Source organism: Protomyctophum bolini (genome assembly GCF_963924005.1).
Source record: "Protomyctophum bolini genome assembly, chromosome: 6".
NCBI classification, from domain to species: Eukaryota; Metazoa; Chordata; class Actinopteri; order Myctophiformes; family Myctophidae; genus Protomyctophum; species Protomyctophum bolini.
In genome coordinates, this window is record NC_137867.1 from 12892270 (window position 1) to 12909073 (window position 16804).

A 16804-nucleotide genomic window follows, 5' to 3' on the forward strand; every position below is an offset into this window, starting at 1 on the left:
TACCACGGTACATTGTGTCAGAAGTTCAGAACTGATCTATAAACTGACACTATGGGCTGTATTTTGCGTGTCTTAAGTACCAGGTCTTATTCCCTAACTTGAGTAAACTAAAGACCTGGAGGCGTGATCAATGCCATTTGGCTATTCTGAGTGGCCAAAGAGCATTGATCACGCCTCCAGGTCTTTAGTTTACTCAAGTTAGGGAATAAGACCTGGTACTTAAGACACGCAAAATACAGCCCTATATCTGCACGACAACATCGTGCGACGAAAGTTAATCCTTATACATGCAGGCTTGAACTTGCATGTAGCCTGCCTACAGTATAGGCTACAGGGGGATAAATTGGTCGTTTATATATTGATTGCACAGTTTTGCGATATCATTGCAGCTGGTAGGCTACAGTGTACGTCTCTCATCAATGCAAACGACAAAAGCCGTTCATAGTTTCATCACGGTTGCTTGCAATGCCAGGCCAGTTTAAAAGCATCCTTATAGTTGGTGGTGATACATTCTCTATGGACATTATAGCAACAATAGCGTATTTTAGTAGTCTCCCCTCGTCCGTTCCAAGGTGTTTTGCGTGTTTTTTTTTCTTCTTGTCCAACTGTTCAAAAGCGATATAATGCGAGTTCAATGCTTTCTAATTAGAAATCTTTTCCGCAAGTGTTTCCATGCCACATTTGCGCATTTCACTTTTTCGATATAGCCCCAAAAATCCGCCACCTTCAAGCAAAAAATAGTTTTTGGGAAAAATGGAGACTTATTCGCATTTTGAGGTGATTCCATCCAGGAGATTTTGCGCAAGGCTTTGTGGAAACACACCTACTGTTTCACTAGAATGCTCCAGACAGGCACACATTATTGCATTATCTAGCCAGCCCAAGAAGGGAGAACTGAGGAACCATTTAGACCCAGCTGACAATCGATATACCACGAACAACCGGTTAAAAGCAGGAGGATTCGAATTTTGCCACTTGCCAGGAATGTTGTGCGGAGAAGATTTCACACTACAGCTTGAGGCTATATACACTTTTAGACAAAGGACAACCTTATCAGCTGTGACAAACTGGCCCAAATGCACGATATGGAATCTCAATTTACAGAGCATGCAAACTAACGATTACCAAGACAAAAGGTAGGCCCATGTTGATTCAAGTAGGAAGAACAACATTTGTGAGGCATTTCATTGCATCCCCAAGGGTTTTTTGCAAGAAGCTTGTCTACAGTTACGATAAAAATAGCTAATGCAATCTACATAGCTTGAAGATCTGCAATTTTCGGAGGATAGATTAAAAGAAGGCGACTACAGTAGTACCAAAGAGGTGTTGGCGAGCAGTATCAAAGATGATAGGGCTGAATGAAAAACTAACAGTATCGCATGCCATCCTGTAGGTTTGCCAGGCTACCAGCTGTGCTCACATGCTGCCAAGAACACTATAGCAGTGAGATGCTGATCTGTTGCAGCCCACTGTGTGCCCTTGAACACACTGTGTAACCTGAAAGTCCTCAAACCTTTACTTAACATATAATCGAGCATTATCGTCTATGTCGTGCAGAAACCTTGTATCTCCATGTTTCATAATTACCTATTTTATACTTGGTTGTATGACAGTGTCAGGTAAAAGTAGCGAAAAATAGCTCATCTACAAGCTCACAATGTGTTGCATTGTTACTGTGAGCTTGTAGATTGGCTATTTTCGAAGATTTGTGAAAGATTGTGAACATTTTTGAAGAATTTGGACCGAAGTAGGAAGGCCAAGTTGAAAGTGTTTGTCTGTCTGTGGGTTTTATAAATATTCAACTGCGTAATACATATTTAAGAACTTGTGTTGTGACTAAACAATAACTACAATGGATCCATTTCCTGTTTTGGACATAAGGTTTCCACCTGACTGCGGCAATATATCCTCTGATTAAAAGGTTGTTGGATAAACACATGCATTAATGCATCTATAAATTATTTTAAGAGGTGTTATTACATATTATATTATATGTATTATAATGTACATCAGCTGAACAAAATGTTAAGACTACAAAAAAGCATCCAGGAAATACACTAAACTAGGCTAAACTCTATGGGCCCTAATTTCGCCAGTGCCTTACCCAGGGCCATTAGCCAGTAGCCACTGCTCACAAATTACGGGTAGGGCAGCTTGCAGTGTCCCATGGTATTTTGTAGAGGTGCAACGGTTCACATAGCCAACGGTTCGGTTCGTATACCTCGGTATGGGGGTCACGGTTTCGCTTCGGTTTCGGTACAGAAAAAAAATAAATATATATATATATATACCCTATGCACTCACACACCCGCAGCGGCAGGGAAGAGGGAGGGGGCAGTGTGCGCACTGCTGCGCAGAGAAAAAAGTAAGTTTAGTTTACAATTATAGATCCACATTTAATCTCTGCATCTCTCAAGTATTCATGGATATGCTTATAATGCTTACAAGAAGAGTTCCTATACAGCCTTACCCGCTATCTATTATGCAGACTCCGAAATTTGCGCCTGGAGGTGTGGCTGTGGGCGGCGTGTTGGCACGCTTTTCCCAAAATTGTTATTTTGGCCACACACATTTGGGAAAGCGCATAGTGGATTCTAAATTGGCTAATTTGGGCCCTGTCCAGATCCTGGGCACGAGCCCTGTCCAGAGCCCGTCAGAGGCTTTTCTGATGGTTCTGGACAACCGGCTATCCGACGGACTCGACACCGGGCACTGCACTCTCTGCGGTGGTATGGAACGCGTGTGTCAAATTTGAAGTCGGTGGGGCGAACGGTTTTGAGATACGTGGATTACAGACATCCATACAGTACATACTTAAAGAAACTTGGTGGATTAGACTCTATTCAAATAAGTTATTTGAATTGTGCCATGCATTGTGCAATTATTGCGATACCATTTGCTTGTTCAGTGTTCATGCATCCAATGCACAGAAAATGTATCTTGTAAGTCACAAGGGCAGGATGTTCCATTCTAACGGTGCTTCGAAATGAACTTGTGGCACCCAGCCACCCACCTCGCCCAGCACATGAGGGAGGTTCCCTGCCAGCAAAGTGTTTTGCACTCTGATCTTGCCTTTGCCATAAGGATTAAATTATTAAGGGGTTGAATTATGTAATAATTGATTTGTGACAGGCCTACTGAATGCAGTATCCATGGTCAACACGGAAGGCATACGACATGCTCACCAGATTCTGCTAAATGCTCTTGCTCTTCAGTATGACATCTCATTTGGGTAAAGGTAAAGGACAGTGGGGGTTAATTTAGCCAATGATGGAATTGAAGAGATGTGCGGTGATCTTTCAAAGTGGGTGAGGATACACCCCGATCTTTTAATGATCAAGACACACCAGTGAGCTGCCCCTCTACTGGTGTCAGTCCACTCACACACAAGCCCAGCATGACCATAAGAGCATCTTTCCTTTTTACTTGCGCAAGCAGAGCGTGCAAGTAATCATTTCACTTGGTCTCTTCGAAGTGAAGCCAAGTTTTCTTCAACCGTAAGTCTGTGCCTGGTTTGCTGGGACCAGTTACAACATTACGTCATCCTTGAGAGAGTACATGGTGTGTATATGACGTAATGTTACAAGTTACAAGTTACAAGTTACAACATTACGTCATATACACACCATGTACTCTCTCAAGGATGACGTAATGTTGTAACTGGTCCCAGCAAACCAGGCACAGACTTACGGTTGAAAAAAACTTGGCTTCACTTTTTGGAACCAAGTAACCACAGTATACTGCTAATCAAATTACAACTACATACTCTGTATGTAGTTGTAATGTGATTTGTAATTTGTAAATCTGTGCCTGGTCTGCTGGGAACAGACTACACAGATGACCATATCTCTTACGTCATCACTGAGAGCTAGTCATACATATACACACACCATGTACTCTGGTCCCAGTTCTCAACGATGACGTAATGTTGTAACTGGTCCCAGCAAACCAGGCACAGACTTACGGTTGAAAAAAACTTGGCTTCACTTTTTGGAACCAAGTAACCACGGTATACTGCTAATCAAATTACAACTACATACTCTGTATGTAGTTGTAATGTGATTTGTAATTTGTGAATCTGTGCCTGGTCTGCTGGGACCAGACTACACAGATGACCATATCTCTTACGTCATCACTTACTATTTACTATTACTATTTTTCATATAAAGGCAGAAGATAGTAGAGGTTCCCTGCCAGCATCTGGATTGCACAAAAAGTAAACTATCACAAACAGGAGGTTTACCAACAACACTCAGTATAGCAATTGGTGCACAAGTGATGTTGACTACTAATGTAATGGTATCTGATGGATTAGTCAACGGTATCAGAGGACTAGTTGAGTATATTGACTTTGAGAAAAACGACACCTATGTTACAGTAATACTTGTTAAATTCCAAGACAAAGATGTTGGTCTTAATGCGAAGTCTAATAGTAAATATAAAAATTACCCAGAAGCAGTTCCAATATACAGACATGAAGCTATAATTTTCCATGGAGGCAGAAGAACAGGATCAACAAATAGGTTTCAATTCCCGTTGACATTAGCTTGGGGATTAACTATTCATAAGGTTCAAGGTTTAACTATACAAGAGATTGTCGTATCTATGAAGGGCTCACGTTTTAACCCGGGACAAGCCTATGTAGCATTCAGTCGAGTGAAAAGGATAAGAGATAAGAGCAAATAGTTACACGTAATGATTATACATTTCAAACGTTCCTTCACAGAGATACTGAGATGTGATACTTTCCAGCGGTCGAAAGTACTTGCGCGCTCTGCTTGCGCACTAGTAGGCCATTTATGGCCTACTAGTGTGCTACTAGTGTGCTACTAGTGTGCTACTAGTGCAACAAGCAAGTATGCACTCGGCAGAGTGCAGTTCTAGTTTTATATATTTTTGGGGGTTTTTTGCCTTTATTGATAGTTTAAGTGGAGACAGACAGGAAACGAGAAGAGAGAGATGGGGATGGGGAGTGAAAGTCCGTCAGGAACTGGACTCAAACCTGCAATGCGCTGTCAGGCTGGACTGCTAGGACTGCTAGGTCGGCCCGGGGCCGAGAGCATCTTTTTGGCAGTCTGCTTCTCAAACTGGTCATCAGAGACAGTGTTATATAAGCGGCCTGCTCACTCCTCATGCATTGAAGGAAGCATAAGCTCAGTTCGGGGCTCTCCCCTGGTTGGAAGAGGGAGACAGTTTTTACAGGATTACAGTTTAGGCATTGGCACCTGGTGAAAAATGGGTTACAAAATTGTGGGATAATTATTTTTTGAAAATATAATCCATCATGGTGTGGATAGACAAGGGACCTTCTCTAAGGCATCGAGCACAATGTATCTTCAATCAGTTACTGGGTTAGATACGATAAACAAACATACCGCACATGGCCAGCAAGGAAGTACTTCATCATGTACTTCATGAGAGAGACGGTGACAAGTTAATGTTACCGTGTCTCCCTGCACATTCAAACGGGTGGATGTGAATCGTAGAAAGAAGTGAGCCAGTAGGATGGTAGTCTCTCAAGACAGACTGTTGCCTCGAGGAACAACAGGGGCCGCTGTTTTCCCGAATATTTGACAATGGGATTCTCAGATTGGTAGGATGGAGATGTACTGTCTTTGGCCCAGTTGACATTCAGAAACCACTTCAAATACCCGCTTCAGATGTTATCAGACCAAGCAATGAAGCAATATGGACATTTCCTACTTTCCTACAGTACAGTAGCGTGCCTCGCTAATCATTAGACCCACACTTCACACGGTCCAAATTAACACAGCGGCAAAAGCTGACAACATCATTAGTAGGCTATGTAGGAAATGTCGTCCCAAACTCTTCTCCCTTCTGGCTCCAAAACTATGGAATGCAATTCCCATTACAGTCAGAACTGCAGCATCACTCCCAATCTTCCGCCGTAGTCTGAAAACCCACCTTTTCAGACTCCATCATGGCCCGTAGCACTTACCCTACCCCTTAGATAGCACTTTTTGTAGCATTGATACAGATACAGACTTATAGCATTATATAGATATTCCACTATTACGTTCTTAGCTTACGCATGTTTCATGATAACTACTTTATTGTATGTGATGTATTGCCATGGTTTTTGTTCTTTCTTAATGTAAGTCGCTAAATTGTATATAACATACAACCCACCGGATGCATAAAATTACATTATATTATATAACTGTACTGGCTAGTTTCAGCATACCCCCAAGGTGTCATGTGAGGTGAATAGTGTACATGTCAACCAGTGACCATATCTGCTGCCTGCTTGGAAATCTGATTGGTTGGTTGAAAAGGTGTCAAGAGAGATCTTGACCTGACCTTTTTTAGCATAGGCCGAACCCTGATCGGCAATTGAAAATAAATCCGAAATAGACACTACGGCCTGGGCCGCCGGCGTGGTGGTCCGGGCACCCTAGGCTGCAATGGCAGCCTGAAACTGTGTCACAGGTTCGAATTCCGATCTATCAATAAAAGGCATAAAAGCCCAAAAAGGGGGAAAAAAGGAAATGGACTCTACAACTATGCCCCCGCCCAGGTCCCCATATGAATCCCCCCTATGTACAGAGACTCCCCCACAAATGCAGTACAACACCTTCAACAAGTTGTCTCAGCTTTGTCGCTTCTAGCACTTGAACGTCTGCCTCAAATGAATCTGCTACACTGTAGGAGCCCACAGTTATTTTCACTCGGTTGGTGATGGGTGTGCCTGGGCACCGCATTGGCGCTTCATTATTGGTGGGAGCGCCTATGTGGGTGGCCACCAGCAGGTTACAAATGCAGGTATCTACCAGCTCACTCTAAAGGCTCATACATAATCCAGTTTTTGGTGATAGGTTATCACCGCGGTGTAGTTTTTAAAGGGTTGGAAAACTAGACCATTACGTCAGTCGCGGTGATGAATGATCAGCTATCACCGCGGACACAGACCCATCTCTCTGTTTTTACTATCAGACAAGTCTTTTCACTCTGGAGCTATCACCCCGTTCACTGATTGGTCTAGAAGTTGGGTAAACCACAGGGAGGCGGGGTCAATCCTTAAGGACATCACCGCGAGTATGATGGCCTCAACTCTTATCACCAAAAACTGGAGTATGTATGAGCCTTAAGCGATACAATTTGTTGAGTGCACAAGGCACTTTAATTGGTCATTTTGATTCATCATCACGCTTGGTTTGCTCACCGTTTGATTGTTAGATTATTTGCAGATATTTATTACATGTATATTTATTGGAAATTGTATTGTGATATTTGGTGCACTGAACTATAGTAAACATTTTTAACTTGAGCTCGTTTGGATACGAATAATTTTATCATTTATTGTTTGCGCATCATTACAGTTTGTCTTAGCTCCCATGTTGGAAATTATTAATCAGCCACTACAAGCACTATCCCCACAATACCAAAATTGAGGTATTCGGTAAAACTACGGGGATTTAATTTTGTCCTTATCCTTAATTTATTATAAAGGCTACTATAGTGAAACCAGTATGTAAGCCTATACAACTTTGCCTATAAAATATAATAAGATATGTCATTAAATTAAAGTAGTCATATGGGGGTTCCTTTGAGCCAGGCTCAACAGTATACAGAATATCTCCATTGAGGTCTGTACTAGAGAGTGACATTTTGTCGGGATTCCCGTGGGTCACGTGATTCCCGCGGGAATCCTGTGGGATGGGATTAATTTTTTTATTAATCCCGTGATCGGGACGGGACGGGAATGAAAATCAACGGGAGCGTGCAGGAACGGGAATGCCATCTATCTAGAATCATAATGATCATTTTCAGGAAGGAAACAACGCTCGCCGCGGTGCTCAGGCTCACTGCTGGCTGCCTGCTGTAGCCAGGGGGGTGGAGCTGGGTGGACCGCAGTGTTTGTTTACAATAAAGTTTCAATAGTTGTCACTGTACAATACTTTAAAACAGTTGTCATGTTGCACACAATCAATTTGGTCATAGCAGCCGCTGAGCCGCCTGTAGCCTCTCCTCTCCAAGCAGCAGCCCACAGTGCCTGCACCGTGAGACCGCAGTGAGAACGCTATAGCATTGCAAGAAGCTAAGGCTTAGCTGCTAAGCTAACACAACACCAGCCATGGTGGTGGTGATGTTAGCTTAGCTTAGCGTAGCGTAGCTTGCTGCTGCTTGGCTGTTCAACTTCACTTCATCTCTGCCTATAATTTCTTATTGTTACCCTGACACCGGAGCTGCAAAAACAGACAGATCTACAAGCTCTACAATCTCAACTATCAAACTCCAGCTAGTCCCACTCCAGGCTGCATGAACAGTGCTCGAGCGCTCAGTTTTCTGCCCCCCTCAATGTCGCAATTCACTTCAACTTCAACGGCTCTTCTGCACAGCGCAGCAATAGCGAGTGACAGTGAGACGAGCATGTCGACCGTAGCAATGAATGGAGACCTATTTGGAATGATTAAATCCATTATTGGCCTGGAGAAAGTTACAGCCGCTCCGCCTCCTCCTCCTCCCTGGCACGGTACAATTAGCCATGTGCTATATGACGTTTTGTTTACCCTGCGACAGGGACTGAGAGAAGGAAACAATGTCTTAAATAATAAAATAAAACATTAAATACCATGTTTGGGTTTATTCAACTAAGGTACTGTTACCATAGGCGTGGTGTGACTGACCAATGTTTTGTTTTTTAACTGACATACATTCCACCATAGCAAGGTATGTATAAGGTATTATGTGTTGGGGCCTTTGAAGATTGTTGTTTAAACTGGATTAAGGCATTATATGCCGTATGGTATATATATATAATATACCATTACATTTACCACGTTAACTGTTCCTGGTGCCACATTGTTTAATGGCATGAAACGATACTCTTTAAAAAAATAAGAACGCCATCCATTGCCTTAATGAGTAACTTACCATATTGTGCTGAATATAAGACTATTTATTTTGTTATCGGGGACGGGGACTAGACTAATTGAATTTCAATGTACTTTTTTCTCTAATTAGTCTTGAAAAATGGGGTTCATCTTATTATTGGAGTAGTCTATAATCGGCACAATGCAGTATTAAAAAAAAAAAAAAAACAGGAGCGGGATGGGAGTGGGAGTCATCTCGAGTGGGAGCGGGATGGGATCAGGAGTCATTCTACAGGAGTGGGACAGGACAGGATTTTTATTTTTACCCTGGTCCAGGATTGGGACAGGACAGGATTTTTTCTGTGGGAGTGGGACAGGACAGGAGTGGAAATCCACTCCCGTGTCAGTCTCTAGTCTGTACATGTCATGTAAAAAGGGAAAAGTTGCATAAGACTATAGAAAATGCCTACAGCAAGTGTGAAATTGCCTCCTCTACAACAGAGCACTTAATGCAGATGGAAGCGGTCTAGTTCACATGAATGGGACGAGTGGGACTTTAAGTGTCTGTACAGGACATCAACAATGCTTACAAAAGTGGCCTATGGCGCTACACATTGACACATATACTGGGCAGCATAGCAGAGTGGGTAATGTTTGGTACAAAGGTCACAGGTGTCAAAGTGTCCCTGAGCAAGACACTCCCCTGCGCACTCTCATTATGATCATCTGAGCAGCCATCAGCTGGGTGAAGCTGAAACTAAAATTTCCAGCTGGATTGATAAACATCTACCTCTCTATCTCTCTCCTCTAAAAAACATAACAGAAGAATTTTCCTGCACAGTCAAATCTATCGCCTGCAAAGTGTTAATTCAACTCCAAAGAGAGTACAAATGGAACCAAATGGGCCCCTAGCCCTAACCACACCAAAGCGTCACCATGGAACTCCTTGGGTCCAAACGGCTGCAACCGTCTTGGCCCTTTGGTGTGGTTTGGGCCATTGAATTCCATGCGTTGAATCACTAGGGTCAATGTGGGTCAACGTGGGTCAACGTGCAACAAGACATATCACACCGCAGGGACAACACTAAAACCGTATTGACCCTTTGGTGTGGTTAGGGCTTAACGGTCCATTGGTCCCTTTAGTTCCATTTATACAGAGGCTGCGTCCGAAATCATTCCCTATGCCCCATATAGTGCACTACTTTGAGGTTCCGCCATTTTGTTATAGTGTCCGAATATGTAGTGAGCATTTTTGCACCCTAACGTAGTGGACTGAAGTATCCCACAATACACCGGGAATTGTAGGGAGCATCCGATGGTCACTACAAAAACACAGCGAAGCAAATCTGCCCCATAATGCATTGCGCAAGCTCGCTATTGAGCGCACATGCATGCGTTTGCGCACGTGCGCTGCTTCTGCATGCATGCGCTCATTGCGCTCCAACTCAGAAGAGGCAGAAGTTGAACCAGCGAAAGAAATCAACACAAATGTACTTTTTAAACTTTCGTTTTCCCCTCTTTTCTTCCCTGGCGGATCTCGAAGCTACAGATCTCGAGACAAATGATCTGTGCATTTATTTGAAATTGTTTTATTTTATTTATAATAAATCTACTCATTTGCAATAGTATTACTAATCTGATTCATTGTATCACGACACCCAGGCCCAGCGCATGACGTTAGGAGAGGAATCAGTTGCTTGGTGTAGAATATATTTGTGAGATTCTTTATCACAAACGTAGGCTAAATACATGCATGTGAGACACATATTAATTGTGTCCGAACATATGTTTTATTAATATTCATTCATTCCTGCCATGAAAAAATATGCTATCTAACATTATTTCATTGAATTGCGATAAATGCATTAAAACTTCATTGTGTAGGCAGTCATTTATTGGACTGCTGTTTCTGTTAACACCAAACGTCCGTATTGTGAGCAGAGCTTGTAGATCGGCTATTAAAGTAAAAGTATAAGTATACAAGTATACAAGCTCACAACACGGACGTCGCGCGTTGCTTATAGATCGGCTATTTTTGCCGTATCCCCCCCGCCCCAGGATTAGCGGGGGTTCATGTGGTTAAGATTCAATCATGCTGCTGACATTTTCATATATTGTCAAGGTTGTGCACTGTTTTCATATTGCTGGATAATGGATATAGCCTAATATTAATTTATTGATAACAATGGGCCTATGATTTTAAAATAACCTTTTTATCATAGATATATATAGGCCTGCAAACATATTTTCATTAACCTATTTTTTCTATATATGATATATATATATGATATATATATATATATATATGATATATATATGATATATATATATGATATATAGGCCTGCAAACATATTTTCATTAACCTATTTTTTCTTTATTCATTCATGAATTTAAAAATAACTTTACAAACTGTCCTTGCAGGGAGGTGACAGTCTGCAGTCACTTATTTGATACAGTCTGTTCCTAGCGCCGCGGAAATTCAGCAGCAGCGTTTTGATTGGTTTCTTGTAGTCAGTTGATTCTTCATATCCAAATGAGTGAAACGGCCGGGATGATTTGTTTATTTTTCAAACAGTTCTTTATGAGGCGATCTGAAAAAACCTAATGGGGATTTCATGCAAATAAAAAGTACATGAACCCGCGGAACTACAGCGCCCTCTATCGATATTGACGTCAGAGTCGGTGCTCCCCATACAGGGAGTATTGTCCGAAATCATCACTATAGAGTCCACTAGAGTCTGGATCCCCGTATGGGGGATAGGGAGTAGGGAACAACCCTAGCAATTCGGACGCAGCCAGAGTCTCGTCTGAATTAAATACACAAAGGAGTTGACTATGTGGCCTTGTCATGCCTGATTGTAAATACAGTCACAGTCTCATAAACATATTGGAAGTACAGTAGCTGACTGACAATACATTATCAGTACATATATGACAATACATATATCAGTCAAATCTGTTGATATTTGCAACAGATTAGGGTTAGGGTTATGAGTCCTCTACATGGTACACATGGTAATTTGGTAAGGCTGTATCATGGCAACAGCAAGCTAAATTCCTCCCTGGGGCAGCTGTTTTGTGAGTTATGTTTTTAACACTACACAGTCACTGTCACTGACCATGCAACAGTGTGCATCTGCAAGGTGATCCTGTTCCCAAGTGGAACCAAAGCCACTGTATGCTCAATGTCAATCATGCTGACGACATAGGCCGTCGAACACGGCATTATCACTTTAGTATATAGCTGTTCATTTGCTACTATCTTTTTGCACTTTATGTATTTGATATTGATGTGTTGTTATCTGACTAAGTAAGCTGGAGTTTGTATGGAAATATTGTCTTACACCTGCTAAGTGTCTCTTTACTTACACAAGAGACTGTGATTGTCTTTTTGAGGGGCGCCTGCCCCTCACTTCACACAAGTGTGATCATTTTAATTTTTTTAGCACTTGTAATTGATATTGATGTCTTGTTATCTGACTTTTTCTTTTGTTTCCTTCTATATTCTTATGAGTACGTTGTATTTATGGAAATATTTTCTTACACCGATAAACTTGTCACTTATTTATGTGGTAAATGTACAGCATCTTCATGCCAAGTAAACATGCTATACTGACAAAGAAAAGCAATACAGAATAGCAAATAATAAGCCTTAACACCGTCAACCCTTGCCTGTGAAGAACACAGCAGCAGGAACCTTGGTCAAACTTGAGTTTTCAAAATTGCAGCCATAGTTGGAGCCTGTGCTTTCTTTGTGCCAGGTCTCCAGTGCTGCACAGCAGGAGAGGAGGCCCAGCACCTACTGAGAGCCTGACCTTTGAGGACAGCCGAGTACTCGGCCCCGACAGGCCACAGTTACAGCTGTGCTTTTTTTCCCCCACCTCGGACATAAAAATGCGTCTCAGAAAATAGCTTAAATCCCTCAAGCTTGAAATCCTTTGTAAATGCACCTCACCACCAAACCTGCCCTCATGGCCTCATCCTCAACAAATCTAATCACAGACATTACATAATAATAACAACAACAACAACAACAACAATATAGCTGCAAGCAGATTTCGTTTAGAACTTATGAGGGTGCTCATTTTTACGATAATGATGAATATTTTCAGTTCCAACATATTTCCAACTTTGCATAAACATCTAACTGAAGCAAAGTAACTCTCAAACTAGGAAGACGTATGGGGCCCCTTTTCATGCAATCCGTGTGAAAACGGTAAAACCTTTTTTAAAAGAATTTTACAACACAAACATAAGCCTGATTTATTGAGAATGAATTAAGCGATATACCGTGTCAGACATTATTTAAATCTGTGTGAATTGTGAACTGAAAACCGTACTGCTCCTCATGTGAACCCAATGACCTAATTATGGAAAAGTTCAAAGTTCCATGTTTGTGTTGTGAGGTTCATTATAAACAAGCTGATAACACTGGGTGGGCGAACTCCTTCACATTTCAGTCTTACTGTCCCTTTGTAATGTGACACCTACAATATGTAATTATAGTACTTACTGACTGACCACAGGAAAAACGTGCATAGGCCTAATGTACGTTATGTAACAGTTGCACTATGCAAGTTGGAAGTACATAATTACTGATTCCCATTGGTATGCAAGTTGCACAGTGCTGAGAGTGGACATCGCACTCCTCATGTTCAATGCATCTTGTATCTTTGTCTCCACCAGGCCGAAGGCATGGGGGGAAGAGTATGTTTTGCACTCCGTCCGTGTGTGTGTCCTTCCTTCCTTCCTTCCGTCCATCCGTTATCAGCTAATCTACGGGACCGTTGGCCCGATCCATGCCAAACTTTGCACACACACTCCCTGGATGCCAACGACGATTCCTCAACAGCCTGTTATAGCGCCACCATGAGGCCGATTTAGGCAAAACACATTTCTGTAGATTACTTATACACATTTTATCCATACATCACACAATTCGGTATACACTATCTCCATAGTCAAACACTCAAACACACTACCCGTCAAAGCTCACACGATTGGTCCGTTTCGAAAAAATGCCACAAATCACAAACACAGTGAGCAATTTCCGTGAAATTATACACGCACATTTCCACTAGGCCGATGACGACATGCCACAAATTTCCCCCCCAAATCAGCCTCACGGTGGCGCTATAACAGGCCAATTCCTGTTTTTAGCTATAACTGCATTGATCTGTATACAACTTATGTATGCGCACTCCCTAGAGGCCATGGAAAAACATTGTCCCTGCATCCCTCCACATCTGCCGATTATAGCGCCACCATGAGGCCGATTTCTGTATAAGACATTACTTATGTTAGTCGCACAGATTTCATCCAAATCTCACGCAAATCGGTCCACATGATCTCTGTAGTCATGTGATCAAGACGAGTCTGTTGGATTTCTCAGATTCTACACTGATTGGCTTACACACTATCTCTATTTTCATGTGTTCAAGACGGATCTGTCCGATATATCATTTTCCATGATCCTAATTGGCTTTCAACGTTTGCAGGATTGGCCCGTTTTGAACAAAAAGCCTCAAATCATCCAATTGCCATCCAAGGCAAGAAGAAATGGCACCCTTTTCACATTGGCCTATTATAGCGCCACCAGGAGGCCACAACCTGACCTGCCCTGGTGGAGACCTGTGCCCGATGGGTTAGTTTATCTAGTTTGCATCTGCCAGTGTGAATGCAGCAATGTAGCAAACTTTGTACCTACCGGCTAAAAGCATCTAATTCCACTGTCCGCTCTGCACAATGTGCATTTCATTCTAGGCAGGCATGACTGTAGCTACACAGGATAATATCAACATATTCTTTAAAAAATATGCATTATTATTAATTATCCATTTTGAAACAAACACAAATTGGTACAAAGTATGGTACAACATAGTCATACCCACTATATCAGTCAATCAATATCAGACTATCTCTATTCTCTACCAAGTTTATTTATGGTCAGCTACTGATATTTACAAATACAGCAACAGGAAATAGACTTAGAATGTTTATGTTGTCAAGTGTGAAATGGTCTATAGCTGCCACTTCCTCTCTATTGTTGCACTGTTCAAGCAGCGCCATTCCCATCCCTAGAATGTGGGCAAAGGCCCAAGGCTATGCTCTCCCAGATCAACTGCCTGTAACACATCTACACAGTAAAATCCCCACAGTTAATTTTACACTAATAGTGTACAAATGGATATGAACACTGAGGATGTAACTGTGAGTAGCTAGAACTGGGGGGGGGGGGGGAATCTAAATCTCATAACATGAGATTTGGAAATATGAGCTAAGCCTGACTGATAACAAGTTTAGTGGCCAAGCCAACTCCATTAGCTACTGCACTGTATAACATCATGTCAAATCAAAGTTGTCTGTACTATAGCAAATAGAAAAATAAATAACAACAATAATAATACGATGATGAAGCTGCAACCTTTCAGGGCACATTATTTCAAATGTGTGGTTAAATCACTAAAATGTCATGTTTCAGATGTATTGTTGTTCAGCCCCTGAAACGTTTTTGTTGGGATGTGCCCAACACTCTAGCCTATTTCTAATCTTTCAGATGCAACACACAGGGGATGAAATTCAGCCAGGCATTAAACCTAATTCCAAGTCTTTACTTACACACTAAAATATGTAGTAAGTTAAAATGTGGTAGCTATATCTACCACAGTTCAACCACAGTTCATTGCATGAACTGCACAGTGCATGAACTGTGGTATCACAGGAGTCAACTTATATGTGTCAGTGTTGAAAATGCGTGTCAATGTTGACTTTAGAACAACAACCTGCTTTATTATTGCTGACTTTGCAAGATGGTGAAAATGTAAGCTACCAAACAATGAGGCTCATTCTCTCCCATGGTTTCCCCAAGTTATTTACCAGCAGAACACGTGTAGTTTTTTGGTCCTGCTGTGATGCATTAACAAATAATTGCTATTGCACCTCAAATGTTTCAATGGCTGGAGGGAGTCCATCTTATTTTGTTTAAATTAATTAAGCAATGATTTAGCCTCCAATCTCTAAGAAAATTAGCTTATTCATTTGGTGAATGTAGGAGTTTGTTCGATACAGAGAAATGATGTCTCCTTTTGGGATATCACTTTTAATTTGTCGGTGCTTCATACCTGAGTCCTGAGAGTATCAGACTGAAGGTAACTGTTAATTAATACATGCATACAGGGATTTTTTTTTAATAAAGCATCGTTCCCACCTGCACTGTGCACGTGAAACCAAAACAATAAAGAACAAGAACATTTACTTACCAGATAATCCATGTACTACCGTTACTTCCCAGTCACGCTGCACGAATTGGTGTTTATAGTAAATCCTGATGTTTGTTTCTTCTACGACAGCAACATGTAATGGATATGGATATGATATGGAACCATATACACTTCGCTTTGTATTCCCCGCCTTAAGGCACAGCCAAGAAGAGAATAGAACCAGTGTATTATTATCCGCAGAAAAACACTTGCTTTGGGGGGAAAAAAACCCTTTTAATTTGGACCTCGGCTTCGCGGCAACATCGAGTGTTTTAATACTTGTATAGATGAAGGAGTCCCCTTCGTGCGTGTGTTTTCATGGAGAAAGATCCCTGTACGATCCTGTCGCCCACCACCCCGGCTGTTCACTTGGTTTGGTTTGATGATCACAAATTCACAATCACACACAACACAAGCGCTCGGTTGAGAGGAAACTAGTGAAGCTGACGTCACTCGTATGTGGTGGCCGTACGACCGTGCCGCGCCCCCCCCCCCCCGGAAATTGCTGATCTACAAGCTCACCGCGCGCCGCGCCAGCGACACGCGGTGAGCTTGTAGATCGGTCATGTTTGACGCGCGACACCGTGGTACGAACGAGCTCTAGAGATCTGGACCGACCATGGCCGTGGTCTTTTAAAAACGTAAGGAGTCACGTGACCAAACACATGGTTCCCTATTTTCATTCTGTAAAGGAAACGCAGCCACTTAAT

The 16804-nt window shown here is 42.0% G+C and overlaps 1 protein-coding gene across 1 annotated transcript in view; it reads right to left on the bottom strand.

Moving 5' to 3' along the window:
* LOC308316407 (ADP-ribosylation factor-like protein 15) overlaps positions 1-16440 on the bottom strand; it is a 157041-nt gene extending 140601 nt beyond the window's left edge. The window contains exon 1 of the mRNA XM_080765019.1: positions 16095-16440. Within this exon, the coding sequence (XP_080621145.1) occupies positions 16095-16106 (12 nt within the window). The 5' untranslated portion in view covers positions 16107-16440. The remainder of the gene's footprint in view (positions 1-16094) is intronic.
* Positions 16441-16804: the final 364 nt, after the last annotated feature.